Source organism: Ovis aries, chromosome 20 (genome assembly GCF_016772045.2).
Source record: "Ovis aries strain OAR_USU_Benz2616 breed Rambouillet chromosome 20, ARS-UI_Ramb_v3.0, whole genome shotgun sequence".
NCBI lineage: Eukaryota > Metazoa > Chordata > Mammalia > Artiodactyla > Bovidae > Ovis > Ovis aries.
This window is the reverse complement of record NC_056073.1, coordinates 21,888,547-21,911,073: the sequence shown is the minus strand read 5'-3', so window position 1 is coordinate 21,911,073 and position 22,527 is coordinate 21,888,547. Positions and strand designations below refer to the sequence as shown.

The 22,527-nt window shown below is 36.8% G+C and overlaps 1 protein-coding gene across 3 annotated transcripts in view; it reads left to right on the top strand.

The window, feature by feature from the left end:
* MMUT (methylmalonyl-CoA mutase) overlaps positions 1-22,527 on the top strand; it is a 40,621-nt gene that overhangs the window by 1,746 nt on the left and 16,348 nt on the right. For all 3 annotated transcript variants that reach the window (XM_004018874.6, XM_012100805.5, XM_004018875.6), the window contains exons 2-6: positions 5,378-5,802; positions 6,646-7,013; positions 10,071-10,228; positions 10,706-10,877; positions 12,901-13,149. In XM_004018874.6, coding sequence (XP_004018923.1) covers positions 5,418-5,802; positions 6,646-7,013; positions 10,071-10,228; positions 10,706-10,877; positions 12,901-13,149 — 1,332 coding nt within the window. In that variant the 5' untranslated portion in view covers positions 5,378-5,417. The remainder of the gene's footprint in view (positions 1-5,377; positions 5,803-6,645; positions 7,014-10,070; positions 10,229-10,705; positions 10,878-12,900; positions 13,150-22,527) is intronic.

The window sequence follows — 22,527 nt, the reverse complement described above, 5'->3', positions numbered from 1 at the left end:
CAAGAATCCCTTCGAAGAAATGGAGTAGTCATCATCGTCAACAAAAGAGTCTGAAATGCGGTACTTGGATGCAATCTCAAAAATGACAGAATGATCTCTATTTGTTTCCAAGGCAAACCATTCAATATCACAGTAATCCAAGTCTATGCCCCAACCATTAGGCTGAAGAAGCTGAAGCTGAACAGTTCTATGAAGACCTACAAGACCTTTTAGAACTAACACCCCCAAAAGATGTCCTTTTCATTATAGGCAACTGGAATGCAAAAGTAAGAAGTCAAGGAATACCTGGAGTAACGGGCAAATTTGGCCCTGGAGTACAGAATGAAACAGGGCAAAGGCTAACAGAGTTTTGCCAAGAGAACGCACTGGTCATAGCAAACACCCTCTTCTAACAGTACGAGGGAAGACTCTACACATGGACATCACCAGATGATCAACACTGAAATCAGATTGATTATATTCTTTGCAGCCAAAGATGGAGAAGCTCTGTACAGTCAGCAAAAACAAGACCAGGAGCTGACTGGCTCAAATCATGAACTCCTTATTGCCAAATTCAGGCTTAAATTGAAGAAAGTAGGGAAAACCATTAGACCATTCAGGTATGACCTAAATCAAATCCCTTACAATGAAAGTGACAAATAGATTCAAGGGATTAGATCTGATAGACAAAGAGTTGCCTGAAGGACTATGGATGGAGGTTCGGAGGTTCGTGACATTGTACAGGAGGCAGTGATCAAGACCATCCCCAAGAAAAAGAAATGCAAAAAGGCAAAATGGTTGTCTGAGGAGGCCTTACAAACAGCTATGAAAAGAAGAGAAGCTAAAGGCAAAGGAGAAAAGGAAACATATACCCATTTGAATGCAGAGTTCCAAAGAATAGCAAGGAGAGATAAGAAAGCCTTCCTCAAGTGATCAATGCAAAGAAATAGAGGAGTAGAGATCTCTTCAAGAAAATTAGAGATACCAAGGGAACATTTCATGCAAAGATGGGCACAATAAAGGACAGAAATGGTAGGGACCTAACAGAAGCAGAAGATACTAAGAAGAGGTGGCAAGAATACACAGAAGAACTATGCAAAAAAGATCTTCTTGACCCAGATAACCACAATGGTGTGATCACTCACCTAGAGCCAGACATCCTGGAATGTGAAGTCAAGTGGGCCTTAGGAAGCATCACTACGAACAAAGCTAGTGGAGGTGATGGAATTCCAGTTGAGCTATTTAAAATCCTAAAAAATAATGTTAGTGCTGCCCTCAATATGCCAACAAATTTGGAAAACACAGCAGTGGCCACAGGACTGGAAAAGGTCAGTTTTCATTCCAATCCCAAAGAAAGGGAATGCCAAAGAATGCTCAGACTACCATCAATTGCACTCATCTCACACACATGCCAAATAATGCTCTAAATTCTCCAAGCCAGGCTTCAACAGTATGTGAACTATGAACTTCCATGTGTTCAAGCTGGATTGAGAAAAGGCAGAGGAGCTAGGTATCAAATTGCCAACATCTACTGGATCATCAAAAAAGCAAGAGAGTTCCAGAAAACATCTATTTCTGCTTTATTGACTATGCCAAAGCCTTTGACTGTGTGGATCACAACAATCGGTGGAAAATTCTTCAAGAGATGGGCATAGCAGACCAGCTGACCTGCTTCCTGAGGACAGAAATGAGTACGTCAGGAAAGGAGTACGTCAAGGTTGTATATTGTCACCCTGCTTATTTAACTTACATGCAGAGTACATCATGAGAAACACTGGGCTGGATGAAGCACAAGCTGGAATCAAGATTGCTGGGAGAAATATCAATAACCTCAGATATGCAGATGATACCACCCTTATGGCAGAAAGTGAAGAGGAACTAAAGAGCCTCTTGATGAAAGTGGAAGAGAGTGAAAAAGTTGGCTTAAAGCTCAACATTCAGAAAACGAAGATCATGGCATCCAGTCCCATCACTTCATGGCAAATAGATGGGGCAACAGTGGAAACAGTGGCTGACTTTATATTTTTGGGCTCCAAAATCACTGCAGATGGTGACTTCAGCCATGAAATTAAGAGATGCTTGCTCCTTGGAAGAAAAGTTATGACCAACCTAGACAGCTTTTAAAAAGCAGGACATTACTTTGCCAACAAAGGTCCGTCTAGTCAAAGCAATGGTTTTTCCAGTAGTCATGTATGGATGTGAGAGTTGGATAATAAAGAAAGCTGAGCATCGAAGAATTGATCCTTTCGCACTGTGGTGTTGGAGAAGACTCTTGAGAATTCCTTGGACTTCAAGGAGATCCAACCAGTCCATCCTAGGGGAAATCAGTCCTGAATATTTATTGCAAGGACTGATGTTGAAGCTGAAATTTCAATACTTTGGCCACCTGATGAGAATAATTGACTCATTTGAAAATACCCTGATGCTGGGAAAGATTGAAGGCAGAAGGAGAAGGAGACGACAGAGGATGAGATGATTGGATGGCATCACTGACTCAATGGACATGAGTTTGAGTAAACTCTGGGAGTTGGTGATTGACAGGGAGGCCTGCTGTGCTGCAGTCCATGGAGTGGAAAAGAGTCAGACACGATTAAGCGACTGAACTGAACCTGCATTTTGCATGAAATGATTGTGATATTATCTTCTGCAACGTAGTCTCAGGCAGTTTTCAGATTACTTTTTTAAAAGTGTATTTTTTATTGAAGTATAGTTGAATTACAATGTTATGTTAATTACTGTGTACTCTGCATGCGTGCTCAGTCATATCCTACTATTTGGGATGCCATGGACTGTTGTCCACCAGGCTCTTCTGTCCATGGGATTTCCCAGGCAAGAATACTGGAGTGAGTTCCATTTCCTTTTCCAGGGATCAAACCCACATTTCTGTGTCTCCCGAATTGGCAGGCAGATTTTTTACCACTAGAGTTAACCTGAGTGTTAATTACTGCTGTACAGTGAAGCCTCTCAGTTACACATACATGTACATTTTTTCATGTTCTTTTCATTATGGTTTATCACAGAATATTGAATATAGTCCCAGATGCTATACAGTAGGAGCTTGTTTTCTATCCATTCTATTAGATTACTTTTTATAACATTACTACCCTAGTAGTTCAGTTATAAATTTTTTCTTCTCATCTGCCTTTTAAGCTAGTACGTGCAGTTTATGGCTCAGAAGAAGATGGATGTCTAGGACCCCATGAGTTTAATAGAATAAAAGGCATACTAGTTTAAAGAAATAGGAATTGTTTTTGTTGTATTTCTGTTTAGACTTTGTTCTATGCAATTTTTACCTAGGACACTTTTTTTTTTTATCTTTTAATGCTTCTTGAGCCTATCTCCTTTTTTTAAAGACACTGCGCATAACATTTTAAATTTTAACTTATGTATAATATGTTATGTATAATATACTTATAGTTAAGTGCATGTATTATATTTGTAAAATTTGATGAATTTCCACAAACTGAACACATCTATATAATAGGAATTCAGATCAAGACCATCACCCTAGAGCTCCTTTCTTTCTTCCTTTCTCAACTAGTCACCACACAACCACTCTTCTGACTTCTGACATCAAAGATTAGTTTTGCCTAATTCCTAAACATATTTTTACAGCTACATAAAATTCTGTAATTTTTAAATACTGAACTTATTTATTTCTTCTTCATTGATGATGTTTCTGAGTTTTCCTAACTATAAGTAAAACTACTAGGGAATGTGTATTTTGTCTAATAATTTTTCCAGGAGTAATGATCCTCAGTGGAATGGCATGATCATTTCAGAGATTGTTTGTGTATGTTACCAATTTGCTTTTTTAAATAGTTAATCTCAGTTAATACTCCCACCAATTGGATTCCTTTTTCTTTTATAATTCCCTAACAAATGTTGGGTATTCTTAATTTTGTTTAAAATTCACTAAATTGATAGATGAGAAATGGTATGGAAAATAGAATTTTGAACTCACTTTACTTGTCTTATGTATTGTAGGGAATCATGAATATATTAATAATAATTTCAACTCAAAATGCTTTTAGATACTAGGCTCTACATGTTGAGACTATGACTCTGATAAGCATTAAATAATGCAGAACTTTCAGTACTGCTTTTCTGTGTAGAATTTTGATAAGCTGCTTTATTTCTGTATTTCTTTGGACTTTAATTTCTACATCTGTAAAATGATGAAATTGGACTTAGTTATATAGTATAAGACTCTGGGTAATTATCAGGAATATATAGCTCTGATATTAGATCAGTTTATGGAATAGAAGAGAATATATATATATGAAATTTTATATGCACATATTTTATATAAACAAAACATAAAGAAATATATCTTATATGAAATAAAAAACAGTGTTCTAATCTATTGAAGTATGGGAGATGATAGATTTATAAAGAGGGAAACAGAGCTCTGTGGTATAGAATACTGAAGAGGCCATTTAATCCAGCTTGTAGTTTCAGGGACAGGGTGTGAATGTATTCGTTAAATGCTTTGCTTTCCAAGATTAAATACTAGCTCTTCTGTGCCTGAGTTTCCTCATCTGTAAAATGGGGATAATATTAGTATAAATTCCTATTTCTTGGTGGTGTTTTGAGGTTTAAAATTGCTGCTCTACATAAAGTCCTTAAACAGTACCTGTCACATAGAAAGCCCTGCATACCAGAGGTTATGCCTTAGCCAAAGTAGTGCATTCTAGGTCAATAGAAGAGCAAGGGCAAGTCATGGAACTTTGACACATGAAGGGCACTGTAGGTGATCCAGAATTTCTAGAATACAAAATGTGTAGAGGTCAAAGAAGTGAAGTGAAGTCACTCAGTCATGTCTGACTCTTTGCGACCCCATGGACTGTAGCCCGCCAGGCTCCTCTACCCATGGAATTTTCTAGGCAAGAGTGCTGGAGTGGGTCAAAGGCAGAGGTAATTCTGAGAGATAAGCAGGATCAGGGCATAGGGGACTTAAATGTCTGTTTGATTCACCCCTTTTTTCTCCAGCATCCAGTACAATGCCTGTCATAATATAGATGTTAAATAAAAACCTTCTGAGTGAAAAATTAATTAGGAGGCTATGCTGCATCCTCTACGTGATGCATCGCCTTTGAAAAATCTTCACAGTGTGACATGATCATCTCTGCATTGGTGTCAGGGTGCAGAATGGATGAGAGGGGGCTGAAGACTGGTCAGCACAACCTGCTGAGAGGCTCTTGAGGAAGAGGACTAGACTAGAACAATGACAGTAGTTTTGGACACGAGGGACCAAAGTTATAAAATATTATGTGTAGGGAACAGAAAAGGAGAAGAAATCATACTTATATACTGTTTTTTCTCTTTTTCTTTCTCACCAGTAAGCTCCAGTTTTGCCAGTCTTGCAAATACATATGCACTGTGCTTCTTTTTCTAGGTCAGTTCTTGTTCTTGTTTGGCGTGTTCCATGTTCCATCATGTTGAGGGCTAAGACTCGGCTTTTTTTGCTTTCACCACATCACCTGAGGCAGCTGAAAGGGTCCTCAGGCTCCAGGCTTATCTGGCAACGACTTCTGCATCAGCAACAGCCCCTTCATCCAGAATGGGCTGCCTTGGCTAAAAAGCAGTTGAAAGGCAAAAACCCAGAAGAACTAATATGGCACACCCCAGAGGGGATCTCCATAAAGCCCTTATATTCCAGCCGGGATACCAAGGACTTCCCTGAAGAACTTCCAGGCATGAAGCCATTCACGCGTGGACCGTATCCCACCATGTACACTTTCAGGCCCTGGACCATCCGCCAGTATGCTGGTTTCAGTACTGTGGAAGAGAGCAATAAGTTCTATAAGGACAATATTAAGGGTGAGATTTTAATGTGAGACATAGTACTTATGATCAAATATAACACTTCCTCATCTTGGCTTTTTGAAGGGAGACTAGTTAATCTCAATAGAGCTAATAGTCACTTTATAATCTAGTAGTCAAGGCTATACTCTCAAAAAAAAAAAAAAAAGAATGTTTTTCAATTTACATGGTCAAAAAAATAGATAACCCAGAATAAAGTGCTCAATTCCTGAAAGAAAACAATACCTAAATGCACATTGTATAAAAGGAATTAGGTGAAGTTATATGAAGAAAATTCTGAGACATTGGCTTTGCCTTTGAAAAGCTTTTAATTTAAACTGTCAGGATAGGAATGGGAGGGGAAAATGGTTTATGAGACGACCAAAGAAAGGAATAAACAAAAATGTGGTACCGATTTTAGTTTTTTGAGTGTTTTTTATAATTCTATTTCCCATTAAATTTCAATGGCCAAGACAAGAGCAAAAATAAATGAGCATACAAGTACTAAATAATGTTAACTGTATATAAACAGCCATATCTTCCCATGAATCTTAAAAATATTTCTATCAAAAATTGTTAAGATTAAAAAATCCTCAGATGGACATGAGATCAATATGTTTTATTCCTTCTAGTCTTTATTATAGTGAAGTCTGGAATTCACTTTGTGTGTTTTTCAGTACATGGGAAACAACAGACTCTTAGGAACTAAAGTCTCTTTATGTAAGTTTGTTTTGAGCATAAAGATTGTTTATTATCAAAGTAGACTGTGATGAGATGAATCAGTACTTTTAGTAGTGTTAAAATCAGTTTACTTTGATGCCAGACTGTTTAATCCTACCTTATTTTTCTCTATATATTTAGCTGGTCAACAAGGATTATCAGTTGCCTTTGATCTGGCAACACATCGTGGCTATGATTCAGACAACCCTCGAGTTCGTGGTGATGTTGGAATGGCTGGAGTTGCTATTGACACTGTGGAAGATACCAAAATTCTTTTTGATGGAATTCCTTTAGAAAAAATGTCAGTTTCCATGACCATGAATGGAGCAGTTATTCCAGTTCTTGCAACTTTTATAGTAACTGGAGAAGAGCAAGGCGTACCTAAAGAGAAACTTACTGGTACAATCCAAAATGATATACTAAAGGAATTTATGGTCAGAAATACTTATATTTTTCCTCCAGAACCATCCATGAAAATTATTGCTGACATCTTCCAATATACAGCAAAGGTATCCTTTGTTATTATAGGTTTTACTATTGTTCTTAGACTGTAGGAATTTTTATAAAATGCCATAACCTAATTTGAATTTGGTAATTGAGTCTGAGTAGTAGTTATAGTATAGTCAGGATGTGGGATTTGTGTTTGTATGTATATTATTAGCTTTTATTTTTTAGTCTTTAATGTACTAGTTTTATGGTCTGTCATTACTTATAGGAGTCTGAACAGTAGGCCTTTATTGTATTTTCTTTATTGTTAAAATTTTTATTCTCTGATAATTGTTAGAATCAGGGAGGGCTCATTATTTACACTTCTTTATTTCTCTCCAGATTTCAGAATCAATTGTGAATAGATACTGGTGTCAGATAGATGAGAATCAAAATAGCAACTTTGTTTCTGCAAGAAAACTGGATTAGAAGATATCACTTGTATCTGCAACTACAATAAGATCCTTAATATTTCACCCCTGAAGTAGGTTCATTTTCCCCAGAGTGGTAGGAAAAGAAGGTTCTTATAGTATTTCTATATTAGCAAACCTTCAACAGGGAAACATAAAGCTTCTTCATTTCCTCTAAGTAATTCATTTATACTTTCCCCTGTCATTCACACTTTACTTTTTGCTGACAATGTTCTTCTCTTATCTACCTTAAAATTAGACCATTATTTCACAGTAAAGGGCAGTCATTCTGTAATCAAAACTTTTTTTTTTTTAATCTCTTTACCTCTTATAATTGCCATTCTCTCAGTACCCTTGCTAGTATTGCCTACTCTCCTCATTTGATATTTAACCTTTACACTTTTCCTTTTTTTTTTCATAGATTCCATCTGCCCATGTGAATTGTTTAGAATTATACATTCCTATCACCTTTTTCAATTTCACAAACATGCATAGGAGGATTAGTTGAGCCGTATATGACAAACACACACACAAATAGCAGTATCTTTAAGTAAATGAAGATTCTAAGAGAAGTTCTCTTTCATCTAAGAGAAGTTGGAAGGTAGGCTGTCAAGGTCTTGGTTATATGGAAGCTCCACAGCCATAAGGATTCCTGTGTCCTTTCATTTGGCTTTCTCCTCTATTTTTAGTGTGCCAACTCATGATTAAGGAAGTAGGGAGGCGGACTTTGTTTGGGGAGAGGGACACCACCCCTCTGGTTAAAGGTGAGCTTCCAGAAGGAAAAAACCAAACTTCCACTTATATCTCAGTGGACACACAGAGAGGAGGTTGGAAATGTAGAACACATTGGCACTCTGACTGCATGGTTCATATACAAGAGGAGAATGGAGAATGATTCTTGGGGTAGATAGTAGCAATCTGCTATTATGGACTTGGACTTTTAACCTTGTGAAAGACTCTAATGTCACCTGCAAGTTCAAAATCGCTTTATATAATTCTTCATGTAAGTGATAAATGTGCTAGTTTCATATACTGATGAAATATGTTATATTGAAGTACTTTGTAAGCTTTTATGTTATTCCTTTAAAAAAAATTTACTTGTGGCAAAACACATATAACATAAAATTTACCATCTGAGTCATTTCCAAATAAACCATTCAGTGGTTTTAAGTCCATTCACTTTGTTGTGTAACTATCACCATCATCCATCTCCAGGATTGTTTTCATCTTGCAGAAGTGAATCTCTGTGTCTGTTAAATACTTTGCATTTCCCCCTCCCTTTGGCCCCTGGCAAACACCATTCTACTTTTTGTTTGTACTTATAAGTGGAATCATAGCGTATTTATCTTTTTGTGTCTGGCCTATTTCACTTAGCATACTGTCCTCCAGGTTCGTCTACATTGTAGCTTGTGTCAGAATTTGCTTCCTTTTTAAGACTGAATAATATTCCAGTATTCTAGTATTTCTGTTATTCTTAAAGAAATTCTATTAAACTGCTCTCAGTAGGGAAGCACCTGTTTGCTTCCTTGCTGCTTTCTTTGTAACTGTAAATATACTCAAGTAGTCTGTCAATGCCATGTAATTCAGTCCCCTTATTACTTTGTAATGAACGTTTTTCAAGAGCTGTTGGTTATAAAAAGTATTTGCAAGTGTAAAATACAGATAATCCATACCATACCAACAACTAACTTTTTTTGAATACTTTATATATAGGCATAATACTAAGTGGCTTTGGTGAGTCATTTCTGTTAATCCTACAATTCCATGAGGAAGGTAGAATTATGATATCTATTTTATACTTTAGGAAGCCAAGGGATAACAAGGTTGAGAAAATTGCCTACAGTCCTCTGGCTAGTTAAGTGATATGACTATAATTTGAGCACTCTGACTTGAGTTCACATTCTGAACCCACTGTAATGAGTGTTTTGTGATTTAGTATATATTATTTATTTTTGATTAATTCTTGGAAGGATAATAGTTTTTTTTTTTTCCTTGGTTCTGGGGGTTCTGTGTGATATGTACCCTACCTAACATGACTTTTTAGGGGAATAGTGGATTAGTGATTGTGGGAGAAGGAGCCTGTCTGAGATACCCTAAGCATTAAATGTCATAGTAAACCAAACTGAAATCTTTGAATTTTAAGTCATGCGTTTTTCCTGTTTAGTTTTCATATACAGTACTAGCACTGAATCATTTTCTTTTTTTCCCCCACTGTGTACTTACTCATGTTCAGATAAGATAATTAATAACTAGTTAACAATAGTTAAATTTATACATCTTCAGCACATATGCCCAAAGACTTGAGGTCTTAGGACCTCTTATGAGGTCAGAGGCATCAATTTCTAATTAAAGATGTTATCATTCAGTTCTTGGACCAGAGGTTACATTCCTAATCTCAGTCAACTAATTCAGTGTTTAACTTTTGGTGCTGATCAATGGTTGATGATTCCTTTTCACTAGGAAATAAAACAGGTACATGTAGTCCTTTGTGGTTCATTGGATGAGCCATTTAAATTGAAAAATGAGTGTAACTAAACATTAAATCTTTTCAGTTAGTGTTATATCTGAATTGAACATCATTTTCAAGTAGTTTTATTTCATAGAAAATAAATTTAATAGAACCTTTTTAATATTTTTATTTAAAGTTGTGTTTTTTATTATTTTATATAGCACATGCCAAAATTTAATTCAATTTCAATTAGTGGATACCATATGCAGGAAGCAGGGGCTGATGCCATTCTGGAACTGGCCTATACTATAGCAGATGGTTTGGAGTACTGTAGAACTGGACTCCAAGCTGGCCTGACCATTGATGAATTTGCACCAAGGTGAGTAAATTAAACTCAAATATTACCTCAACATTAAAAAGTTTATAGGACTATTTTATGATTGTACAGCAAAATATATTGATACAGTGAATTTGTGTATATAAATATACCAGATTCCTTTAGGGAATAAGCCAGTACTCTTTATAATTATTAATAAAATTCAGAGTTAAGTTTGACCATACTTCTTTGTAAATTAGAGGAATTTTATTCTCTGCTATTCTGAAAATAATTAACTGACACATTTTGAAAAATAATTTAAAAATGTAAATATAATTTTCAAGACAGATTTGTTTTTGTTCTTTTAAAAGACAAGTCCTCTATTATAGGTTTAAGGTTATTGAAGTACATATGCTTTGATTTTGATTCAAATTAAGTTATTTGAAATTAAAATCTGAGCTCTTGTATGTGTGTGTGTGATGCATTTAGTTTTATTTTCCATTTTATAATTAGATTTTAGACTTAACATTACTATTTTAGGTTGTCTTTCTTCTGGGGAATTGGAATGAACTTTTATATGGAAATAGCAAAAATGAGAGCTGGGAGAAGACTCTGGGCTCATTTAATAGAGAAAATGTTTCAGCCTAAAAACTCTAAATCTCTTCTCCTAAGAGCACATTGTCAGACATCAGGATGGTCACTTACTGAGCAAGTATGTATGAATTTTAAGAAGTCATTTATTTTCTTCTAAGCAACTTGGCCTAGGCAAGAAATGTATTTAAGAACTTTTCTGCTAATATTTGAAAATCACAATTGTTCTGACGTGAAAGTGAAGTTGCTCCGTCGTGCCTGACTCTTAGCAACCCCATGAACTGCAGCCTACCGGACTCCTCTGTCCAAGGGATTTTCCAGGCAAGAGTACTGGAGTGGGGTGCCATTGCCTTCTCCATAAGACCCAGCCCAGCTAGCTAATAAATAAAAAAAACTGCAGTAACTAAAAACTGGTCACAATTTGTTAAGTGTCTGACTAAAGTTGAGAAGGTGACAGATACCTCTCTGTGCAGACATCATGCTGCTGCTGCTGCTGCTAAGTGGCTTCAGTCGTGTCTGACTCTGTGTGACCCCACAGATGGCAGCCCATCAGGCTCCCCCGTCCCTGGGATTCTCTAGGCAAGAACACTGGAGTGGGTTGCCAATTTCCTTCTCCAATGCATGAAAGTGAAAAGTGAAAGTGAAGTCTCTCAGTCGTGTCCGACTCTTCGCCACCCCATGGACTGCAGCCTTCCAGGCTCCTCCGTCCATGGGATTTTCCAGGCAGGAGTACTGGAGTGGGGTGCCATTGCCTTCTCCGAATTGTTCTGAAGCATAATGCATATTTAATGTTTGTTTTTACACAAATTGTAATAAAATTTGCTCCCTCTAGTGGTTAACAATATAAAATCATTTAAATCTTAGCTTACTTGTATGGCTGTGTGTTTTATTTTTCTAACAGTAAAAAATAAGTGATGATGAGGAAAAAGTACAGTTATAATTTAATATCATCTTAAGTAATTTTAATGATTGAAATTCTTAACACAAAACTTCCTCATTAAAGTTGGTGTTATACATACTTTTTATGTACATGTTATATGTTTAAGTAAGCATCTGTGCAAATAAACCACTTAAAAACTATTGTCACTTGGATAATCTATTTTCATTTCATTTAATTAAAAAATTATATAGTGGTGATCTTTTTAACATGCATTTTCTTAATGTATTGAATTATTTTGATATATTAAAAATAAGTTATAACTTTAAAGTTACATTGCTTTTATACATTTAAAAGCAAATAAAAACTAGAAGTATCCATATTACAAATGACTTCAGGTACTTATAAATGGAAAAATACAGATTTCAGTGTTGGAACGAATTTCAGTAATCATTTTTGTCTTAATCCCCTCATTTTTACAGCTAAGTCAACTAAAGTTCCAGAGAAGGCAATGGCAACCCACTCCAGTACTCTTGCCTGGAAAATCCCATGGGTGGGGGAGCCTGGTAGGCTGCAGTCCATGGGGTTGCAAAGAGTCAGACACGACTGAACGACTTCACTTTTCATGCATTGGAGAAGGAAATGGCAACCTACTCCAGTGTTCTTGCCTGGAGAATCTCAGGGATGGGGGAGCCTGGTGGGCTGCCGTCTATGGGGTCACACAGAGTCGGACACAACTGAAGTGACTTAGCAGCAGCAGCAGTAAGCTAAAGTTCAGAAAGGTCTAGTGACTTGCCCAGATCAGAGTTAGGAACAGAACAAACTATAAGACATATTTCCTTTCTCATAGTCCATTCTTTATCTGTTTTATTAATAAATCATCGCCAGTTTTGGCCACCTCATTAGAGTAGATACTTAAGGTATACAGTAATTAGGAAATAGTGAATTATGAGATGAAGGATAATGTATTACCTTCATGATGCTCATATAGAAGATTATTTAGGCGATAAAAAATAAGCACAACAAATATTTAGTATTTCAAATGATTATAAGAGGCAATGTTTTATTGCTTAAGCACAGACTAGGCACCTGGGCTCTGAATTCTAAGTCTAGTTTGTTTCCTAATTTGTTTAAGTTTATTTGATATTCTGAAGACTAAGGCAGATTTTGGCAAAGAAAGTATGCATCAGGCACTCCTAATCGTATCATTATTTACAGCTGCAGTATATATCAATTGGCTTGTTTTGCTTTTTACTAAATGTTTTAGGATCCTTACAATAACATCATTCGTACCACAGTAGAAGCAATGGCAGCGGTGTTTGGAGGTACTCAGTCTTTGCACACAAATTCTTTTGATGAAGCCCTGGGTTTGCCAACTGTGAAAAGTGCTCGAATTGCCAGGAACACACAAATCATTATTCAAGAAGAATCTGGGATTCCCAAAGTGGCTGATCCTTGGGGAGGTTCATATATGATGGAATCTCTCACAAATGATATTTATGATGCTGCCTTGAAGGTGAGTTTCTCCTCTTTGAAACTTTGCTTTCAAGATTTACAGATTTATGAAGATTTATAGATTTTTGATTTATAAATGAAATCATTTATAGATTTGTATCAGGATTTATAAAGTGAGAGAAAAGGGGAATTTTAGATTTGACTTTAAAACTGAAATTTAATTTAAAAGTATATTTTTATTTATATTATTTTATTCAAAGAGTTAAAAAGATGACTAAGGTTAAAAGGCTATAATAAAATAAGCAATCCTTTGTCCTCCACTTGCTTGTTTTCATGCTTCCTTGAATTAGCTACATTTTTTGTTTGTTTTTGTCTCCATATTTTAAAATTACATGTGTTACCGTTTGTCCTGACTCAGTCAGTTTTAGACCTCATCTATTGCTTTGCTAGTATGGTGGTGTGGTATTTTAGCTGGATCTTGCCCTTTCTTTCCCATCATACCATAATACTCATGTATTGTAATTATATCTCAGTGTAAAACCTTCCTGAAGCCCTCTAAATTCTCGTTTGATTTAGACTGGTTTCTCTCTGGACCATTACTATCCTTGGACTTGTTACTCTGGGAATTCTTTTCACCTCTGCTATGCTGAATCTGTATCCTGAATCCTGTCTCTTTGTTAATTATCCTTTGTTGTTCTAAAGCACATCTTATGAGAACCTCCTAAAAATGGTTCATGGGAAATGAATTATTTGAAAGTTTGGATGCTTGAAAATGTCTTTATTCTACTTTCATATTTGATAGCGTGGGTTTGGAATTTTTCATTTGGGAGTTTGTAAGCAAATATGTAAGTTTTCACTTGCTTTTTATTCCAGCTTCCAATATTTCTGTTCAGAAATCTGATGCCATTCTCACCCAGGCTCTTTCTTTCTGAAAGCTTTAGGATTTCTTCTTTATTTTTATATTGATCTATCTTTGGTATGTGTATTTTTCCCTACATTGTCCTTGACCTTTGGTGAACATTTTTTCACCTGGCCACTTTTTCATGTTTTCATGGCTCTGGGAAATAGTCATATATTATTTCTTTGGTAATTTCTTTCCTGTCATTTTTCTGTGATTTCTCTTTTTTAGAACTTTAGAAATCTTGTTCTGAAATTCTTATAATGCATCTTTAGGGTTTTTTTTTCCTGTTTTTTTTTGAAGAGTCCTCAGCTTTATCTTTCTACTTAAATACTTTAAAATTCACATATCGTGTTTTTAATTTCTAAGAGGTCACTTTTATATTCTGCTTTTTCTGCTTGCATATCATGCTATTTGTTTCATTAATATAAAATCTCTTCTTCCTTTTCTGAGGATAATTATGTCTTTTGAAGTTTTCTTATATATCTTATGTTGTCACTGTTTCCTCTGTGCACCTTTTGGTTTGTAGTTTTATTCAGAATGCAGGGTTTTGTTTCATACACATCTTATCCTTGCCTCTTCCGGTACTTGATGTTTCATAGGCCATTGCTTCTCTAGTCTAAAGTTTTAGTTTTCCTAAAGAAAGGGAAAAGGTAGTTACAAACTCTCAAGTAGTTTCCATCTTTTTAGCTTCCTAAAAGATTCTCAGCTTCTGTTGAATCTAGTATAGGTTTCTCTTTCTTAAATTTGTCAGGGGGAAGCCAGTTTGACCTTGCTCCTTTCTGAGAAGTCATATCCCATTCCACCATCCATTTTCCACTATCTCGTGTATATATGAGGCTGTGATCGAAGGTTTAGATGTTTCTTGATGTCAGTAATAGAGTTATATCATTACTCTATACCTCAAATCAAAAATAAAATGGCATTTTGAAATTGTTTTTTAGAGTCTTTATTTATGTAACCAAGGAAACTTTATTTATATAACTAAAATTAAAGACTACACAGTTAGTGTTATCTTTAGTTGGCTTCTCAAACAAGTGAGAGCTGTTGTGTTTTCCAAAATGGACTTGTTAGTTCTGTTGTCTTTTTTTTTTCTTGTTTTTGTTTTTAAAATTAATTAATTTATTTTAATTGGAGGCTAATTACAAGATTGTGGTGGTTTTTGCCATACATTGACATGAATCAGCCATGGGTGTACATGTGTCCCCCATCCAGAAACCCCCTCCCACCTCCCTGCCCATCCCATCCCTCTGGGTTGTCCCAGTGCACTGGCTTTGAGTACCCTGTTTCACACATCAAACTTGGACTGGTCATCTATTTCACATATGGTAATACACATGTTTCAATGCTATTCTCTCAAATTATCCCACCCTCTCCTTCTCCCAAAAGGTCCAAAAGTCTGTTCTTTATATCTGTGTCTCTTTTGCTATCTCACATATACGATCATCATTACCATCTTTCTAAATATCATATATATATGCATTAATATACTGTATTGGTGTTTTTCTTTCTGACTTACTTCACTCTGTATAATAGGCTCCGGTTTCATCCATCTCATTAAAACTGATTCGAATGCATTCTTTTTTAATAGCTGCGTAATATTCCATTGTGTATATGTACCGCAGATTTCTTACCCATTTGGCTGCCGATGGACATCTAGGTTGCTTCCGTGTCCTAGCTATTGTAAACATTGCTGCGATGAACATTGGGGTACATGTGTCTCTTTCAATTCTGGTTTCTTCGATGTGTATACCCAGCAGTGGGATTGCTGGGTTGTGTGGCAGTTCTGTTTCCAGTTTTTAAGGAATCTCCATGCTGTTCTCCATAGTGGCTGTACTAGTTTGCATTTTTACCAACAGTGTAAGAGGGTTCCCCTTTTCTCCACACTCTCTCCAGTGTTTATAGACTTTGATAGCCATTGCTGACTGGCATGAGATGGTACCTCATTGTGGTTTTGATTTGCATTTCTCTGATAATGAGTGATATTGAGCATCTTTTCATGTGTTTGTTAGCCATCTATATGTCGTCTTTGGAAAAATATCTGTTTAGTTCTTTGGCCCATATTTTGATTGGGTCATTTATTTTTCTGGCATTGAGCTGCACGAGCTGCTTGTGTATTTTTACGATTAGTTCTTTGTCAGTTGCTTCATTTGCTATTATATTCTCCCATTCAGAAGGCTGTCTTTTCACCTTGCTTATAGTTTCCTTCATTTTTCTTCAGTTTTCCTTCAAAAGTGCAAAAGCTTTTAAGTTTAATTAGGTCTCATTTGTTTATTTTTGCTTTTATTTCCATTACTCTGGGGCATGGGTCATAGAGGATCTTCCCGTGATTTATGTCAGAGAGTGTTTTGCCTGTTTTCCTCTAGGAGTTTTATAGTTTCTGGTCTTACATTTAGGTCTTTAATCCATTTTGAGTTAATTTTTGTGTATGGTGTTAGAAAGTGTTCTAGTTTCATTCTTTTACAGGTGGTTGACCAGTTTTCCCAGCACCACTTGTTAAAGAGATTATCTTTTCTCCATTGTATGTCTTTGCCTCCTTTGTCAAAGATAAGGTGTCCATCCTGCTAAGTCACTTCAGTCGTGTCCGACTCTGTGCGACCCCATAGACGGGAGCTTACCATGCTCCCCTGTCCCTGGGATTCTCCAGGCAAGAACACTGGAGTGGGTTGCCATTTCCTTCTCCATAGAGCGTGGATTTATCTCTGGGCTTTCTATTTTGTTCCATGGGTCTATATTTCTGTCTTTGTGCCAGTACCATACTGTCTTGATGACTGTTGCTTTGTAGTATAGCCTGAAGTCAGGCAGGTTGATTCCTCCAGTTCCATTCTTCTTTCTCAAGATTGCTTTGGCTATTTGAGATTTTTTTTGTATTTCCTTACAAATTGTGAAATTATTTGTTCTAGCTCTGTGAAAAATACCATTGGTAGCTTGATAGGGATTGCACTGAATCTATAGATTGCTTTGGGTAGTATACTCATTTTCATTATGTTGATTCTTCTGATCCATAAACATGGTATATTTCTCCATCTATTTGTGTCATCCTTGATTTCTTTCACCAGTGTTTTATAGTTTTTTATGTATAGGTCGTTTGTTTCTTTAGGTAGGTTTATTCCTAAGTATTTTATTCTTTTTATTGCAATGGTGAATGGGATTGTTTCCTTAATTTCTCTTTCTGTTTTCTCATTGTTAGTGTATAGGAGTGCAAGGGATTTCTGTGTATTAATTTTGTATTCTGAAACTTTACTATATTCATTGATTATCTCTAGTAATTTTCTGGTGGTGCCTTTAGGGTTTTCTATGTAGAGGATCATGTCATCTGCAAACAGTGAGAGTTTTACTTCTTTTTTTTTTTTCCATCTGGATTCCTTTTATTTCTTTTTCTTCTCTGATTGCTGTTGCTAGGACTTCCAAAACTATGTTGAATAGTAGTGAGAGTAGGCACCCTTGTCTTATTCCTGACTTTAGGGGAAATGCTTTCAATTTTTTGCCATTGAGGATAATATTTGCTGTGGGTTTATCATATATGGCTTTTATTATGTTGAGGCATGTTCCTTCTGTGCCTTTCTGAAGAGTTTTTATCATAAATGGGTGTTGAATTTTGTCAAAGACTTTCTCTGCATCTATTGAGATAATCATATGGTTTTTACCTTTCAATTTGTTAATGTGGTATATCACATTGATTGGTTTGCAAATATTGAAGAAACCTTGCATCCCTGGGATAAAGCCTACTTGGTCATAATGTATAATCTTTTTAATATGTTGTTGGATTCTGTTTGCTAGAATTTTGTTGAGGATTTTTGCATCTGTCAGTGATATTGGCCTGTAATTTTCTTTTTTTGTGGCATCTTTTCTGGTTTTGGTACTAGGGTGATCATGGCCTCACAGAATGAGTTTGGGAGTTTATCTTTCTCTGCAATGTTCTGGAAGAGTTTGAGTAGGATGGGTGTTAGCACTTCTCTAAATTTTTGGTAGAATTCACCTGTGAAGCCATCTGGTTCTGGGCTTTTGTTTGTTGGAAGATTTTTGATTAGTTTCAATTTCCATGCTTGTGATGGATCTGTTAAGATTTCCTATTTCTTCCTAGTTCAGTTTTGGAAAGTTACACTTTTCCAAGAATTCGTCCATTTCTTCCAAGTTGTCCATTTTGTTGGCATTTAGTTGCTGATAGTAGTCTCTTAGGGTCCTTTGTATTTCTGTGTTGTCTGTTGTGATTTCTCCATTTTCATTTCCAATTTTGATGATTTGATTCTTCTCCCTTTTATTCTTGATGAGTCTGGCTAATGGTTTGTCATTTTATTTATCTTCTCAAATAACCAGCTTTTAGTTTTGTTGATTTTTGCTAAAGCCTCCTTTGTTTCTTTTTCATTTATTGCTGCTCTAATTTTTATTATTTCTTTCCTTCTACTAACCCTGGGGTTCTTCATTTCTTCTTTTTCTAGAAGGTGTAAATTTAGGTTATTTATTTGATTTTTCTCTTGTTTCCTGAAGTAAGCTTGTATTGCTACAAACCTTCCTCTTAGCATTGCTTTTATTGAATCCCATAGGTTTTGGGTTGCTGTGTTTTCATTTTTGTTTGTTTCTATGCATATTTTGATTTCCTTTGTGATTTCTTCCATGATTTGTTGGTTATTCAGAAGCATGTTGTTTAGCTTCCATATGTTTGTATTTTTAATAGTTTTTTTTTTCCCTGTAGTTGACATCTAATCTTACCACATTGTGATCAGAAAAGATGCTTGAAATGATTTCAATTTTTTTGAATTTACCAAGGCTAGATTTATAGGCCAGGATGTGATCTATACTGGAGAATGTTTTGTGTGTGCTTGAGAAAAAGGTGAAATTCATTGTTTTGAGGTGAAATGTCCCATAGATATCAATTAGGTCTAACTGGCCCATTGTATCACTTAAAGTTTATGTTTCCTTGCTAATTTTATGTTTGGTTGATCTATCCTTAGGTATGAGTGGGATATTGTCTCCCATTATTATTGTGTTACTGTTAATTTCCCCTTTCATACTTGTTAACATTTGCCTTACATATTGAGTTGCTCTTATGTTGGATGCATATATATTTATAATTGTTATGTCTTCTTGGATTGATCCTTTGGTCATTATGTAGTGTCCTTCTTTTCATGGCCTTTATTTCAAGGCTGTTTTATCTGATATGAGTATTGCTACTCCTGCTTTCTTTTGGTCTCCATTTGCATGAAATATCTTTTTCCAGCCCTTCCCTTTCAGTCTGTATGTGTCCCTTGGTTTCAGGTGGGTCTCTTGTAGACAGCATATATAGGGGTTTTGTTTTTGTATCCATTCAGCCAGTCTTTGTTTTTTGGTTGGGGCATTAAACCCATTTACATTAAAGGTAATTATTGATAAGTAGATCCCATTGCCATTTACCTTGTTGTTTTGGGTTCAAGTTTATAAACCTTTTCTGTGTTTTCTGTCTAGAGAAGGTCCTTTAGCATTTGTTGAAGAGCTGGTTTGGTGGTGCTGAATTCTCTCAGCTTTTGCTTGTCTGTAAAGCTTTTGATTTCTCCTTTATATTTGAATGAGATCCTTGCTGGGTATAGTAATCTGGGTTGTAGGTTTTGCTCTTTCATCACTTTAAATATGTCCTGCCATTCCCTTATGGCCTGAAGACTTTCTCTTGAGAGGTCAGCTGTTATCCTTATGGGATCCCCTTGTGAGTTATTGTGCTCTTCCATTGCTGCTTTTAATATTTGCTCTTTCTGTTTGATCTTTGTTAGTTTGGTTAATGTATGTCTTGGGGTGTTTCACCTTGGGTTTATCCTTTTTGGGACTCTATGGGTTTCTTGGACTTAGGTGGCTATTTCCTTCACCATTTTAGGGACATTTTCAACTATTATCTCCTCAAGTATTTTCTCATACCCTTTCTTTTTGTCTATTTCTTTTGGGACTCCTATGGTTCGAATATTGGGGCATTTAATATTGTCCCAGAGGTCTCTGAGGTTGTCCTCACTTCTTTTAATTCTTTTTTCTTTTTTCCTCTCTCCTTCATTTATTTCCAATATTGTATCTTCCACCTCACTTATCCTATCTTCTGCCTCAGTTATTCTACTGTTAGTTCCCTCCAGACTGCTTTTGATCTCAGTTATTGCATTACTCCTAATCAATCGACTCCTCTTTTGTTTCTTCTAGGTCCTTGTTAAACATTTCTTGCATCTTCTCAATCCTTGTTTCTAGTCTATTTCTCTTTAACTCCATTTTCTTTTCAAGATTTTGCATCATCTTTACTATCATTATTCTGAATTATTTTTTAGGTAGACTCCCTGTCTTTTCTTTGGCTTGGTTTGGTGGGCATTTATCATGTTCCTTCACCTGCTGAATATTTCTCTGCCTTTTCATTTCGTTTAGATTGCTGTGTTTGTGGTGCCCTTTCTGTAGGCTGGAAGTGTGTGGTTCCTTTTTATTGTGGAGCCTGCTCCCTGTGGGTGGGGTTGGACCAATGGCTTGTCAAGGTTTCTTGGTTAGGGGAGCTTGTGTCTGTGTTCTGGTGGGTGGAGCTAGATCTCTTCTCTCTGAAGTGAAATGAAGTGTCCAGTAGTGAGTTTTGGAGTGTCTGTGGGTTTGGTATGACTTTGGGCAGCCTGTATATTAATGCTCAGGGCTATGTTCCTGCATTGTTGGAGAATTAGTGTGGTATGTCTTGCTCTGGAATTGTTGGCTCTTGGGTGGAGTTTGGTTTCAGTGTAGGTATGGAGGTTTTTGGGTGAGTTCTTGTCTATTAGTATGCCCTGGAGTCAGGAGTTCTCTGATGTTCTTAGTTTTGGATTTAAGCCTCCTGCCTCTGGCTTTCAGTCTTATTCTTACAGTAGCCTCAAGACGTCTCTATCCATACAGCACATGATAAAACATCCTCGATCATAAAACATCTATGTTGATGGTAAAACAATTCTCTACAGTGAGGGACACCCAGAGAGATTCACAGAGTTACATGGAGAAGAGAAGAGGGAGGAAGGAGATAGAGGTGACCAGGAGGAGAAGAGGGGGAGTCAAAAGGAGAGAGACCAATCTAGCCAGTAAGGAGTTCCCTAAGTGTTCTCCATAGCCCAGAACACCCAGAGAGATTCACGGAGTTAAGTCGAGAAGAGAAGGGGAAGGGAGGAGATGGAGGTGACCTGGGGGAAAAAAGATAGAGTTAAAAGGGGAGAGAGCAATCAAGCCAGTAATCACACCCCTAAATGAAAGTGGGTACTGAAGATTAGATTCTTAAAGGTACAAAATTGATATCAAATACCAAAAAGTAAAGATTAAAAATCTAGAGTAGAGGTTGGATTCTCAAAAATACATATTAAAGATAACAAAACCAAAACCAGTCATAAAAATTATAAAATATATATATATGAAACTTGCTTTAAAAATAGTCTTTTTTTTTTCAAGGTAATTATAGTTTATAAAAATGAAAATTAAAGGAGTAATAAATAATTTAAAAAATTAAAAAGTGATCATAGTAAAAATATATCTAGGGATTTCTTTGGAGCTGTTGTGAGCATTGTGGGGTCAGTTCAGTTTCAGATAGTTCCTTGTTCCAGCTTGTACTTGTTCTCAAGTTCTATAGGCCCCCTCCAATGCTTAGTCAGTGTTAACTACAGGGTTTTAATCTGTTTTACCTGTCACTTCCAGAATGGTTCCCTCTTGTTTATTTTGGCTTCCTCTGTTTGCAAGTTTCGTCAGTGTCTAAATTCCATCCTGACACAAGGGTGCAAAGGTGGTCACTTGTTTAGGCTCACTTGTTCAGTTGTGTTATGGGGAGGGAGGGATACTGCAAACAAACATTGCTGGCATGTGTGGGGAGTGCTTGGTGTGTATGGACCACACTGGGTTTGCTCCAGCTCAAGGCAGTGTGTGCTTCCCAGGTCTAAATCGCTCAGCTTCTGGGGTACTCTGCAAGTGCACAGACTTGGTTGGGCATGCGTTTTGTGCCCTTCCCAGGTCTCAGCAGCTCAGGCAACCAGGTGCTTAGCGAGTGCAGTGTCTCAGGTGGGCCATGCATCTTAATCATCTCCCTGGTCTTGGCTGCTTGGTTTCCTGGTTGTGCCACGAGAGCATTATCTCAGGTGTGCTGTGTGTCTCCCCTGGGGAGCTGATCTCAGGCTGTGTCCCTCCTGGCAGATATCAACTGTCCAGGATCCCAGGAAGACGTGGTTAGCAGCTGGGAAGCTGCTCACAGTTTGGTGGAGGATGCCGGTCTCTGGGGCAAGACTGCAGCAGCCCCTTGCCTTCTGGTTCAGGCTGTCACATGCCTTTCTGCCTCCGGTGGAGGCTAGGGGCCTGTATGCAGCCGACTAGCTATCCTTTGGTATTCGCTCAATCCTTTGCTGTGTGAATGGGCCAGTCTTCACGTTAGAGCCTTTTGCAGTAAAGTTCTCCTTTTTTTTTTTCCTTTCTGGGGATCCCGCAGTTTGGGTTGCTATCTCATGTTAGCTTCCTCAGATTGTCCTCAGGGCATTCGTGCCCGGTCCTTAACCTAAGCACCAGTTATGCAGCCCATGCCTCCCTGTCCCGCCCCTGCTTGCTGCTGGCAGA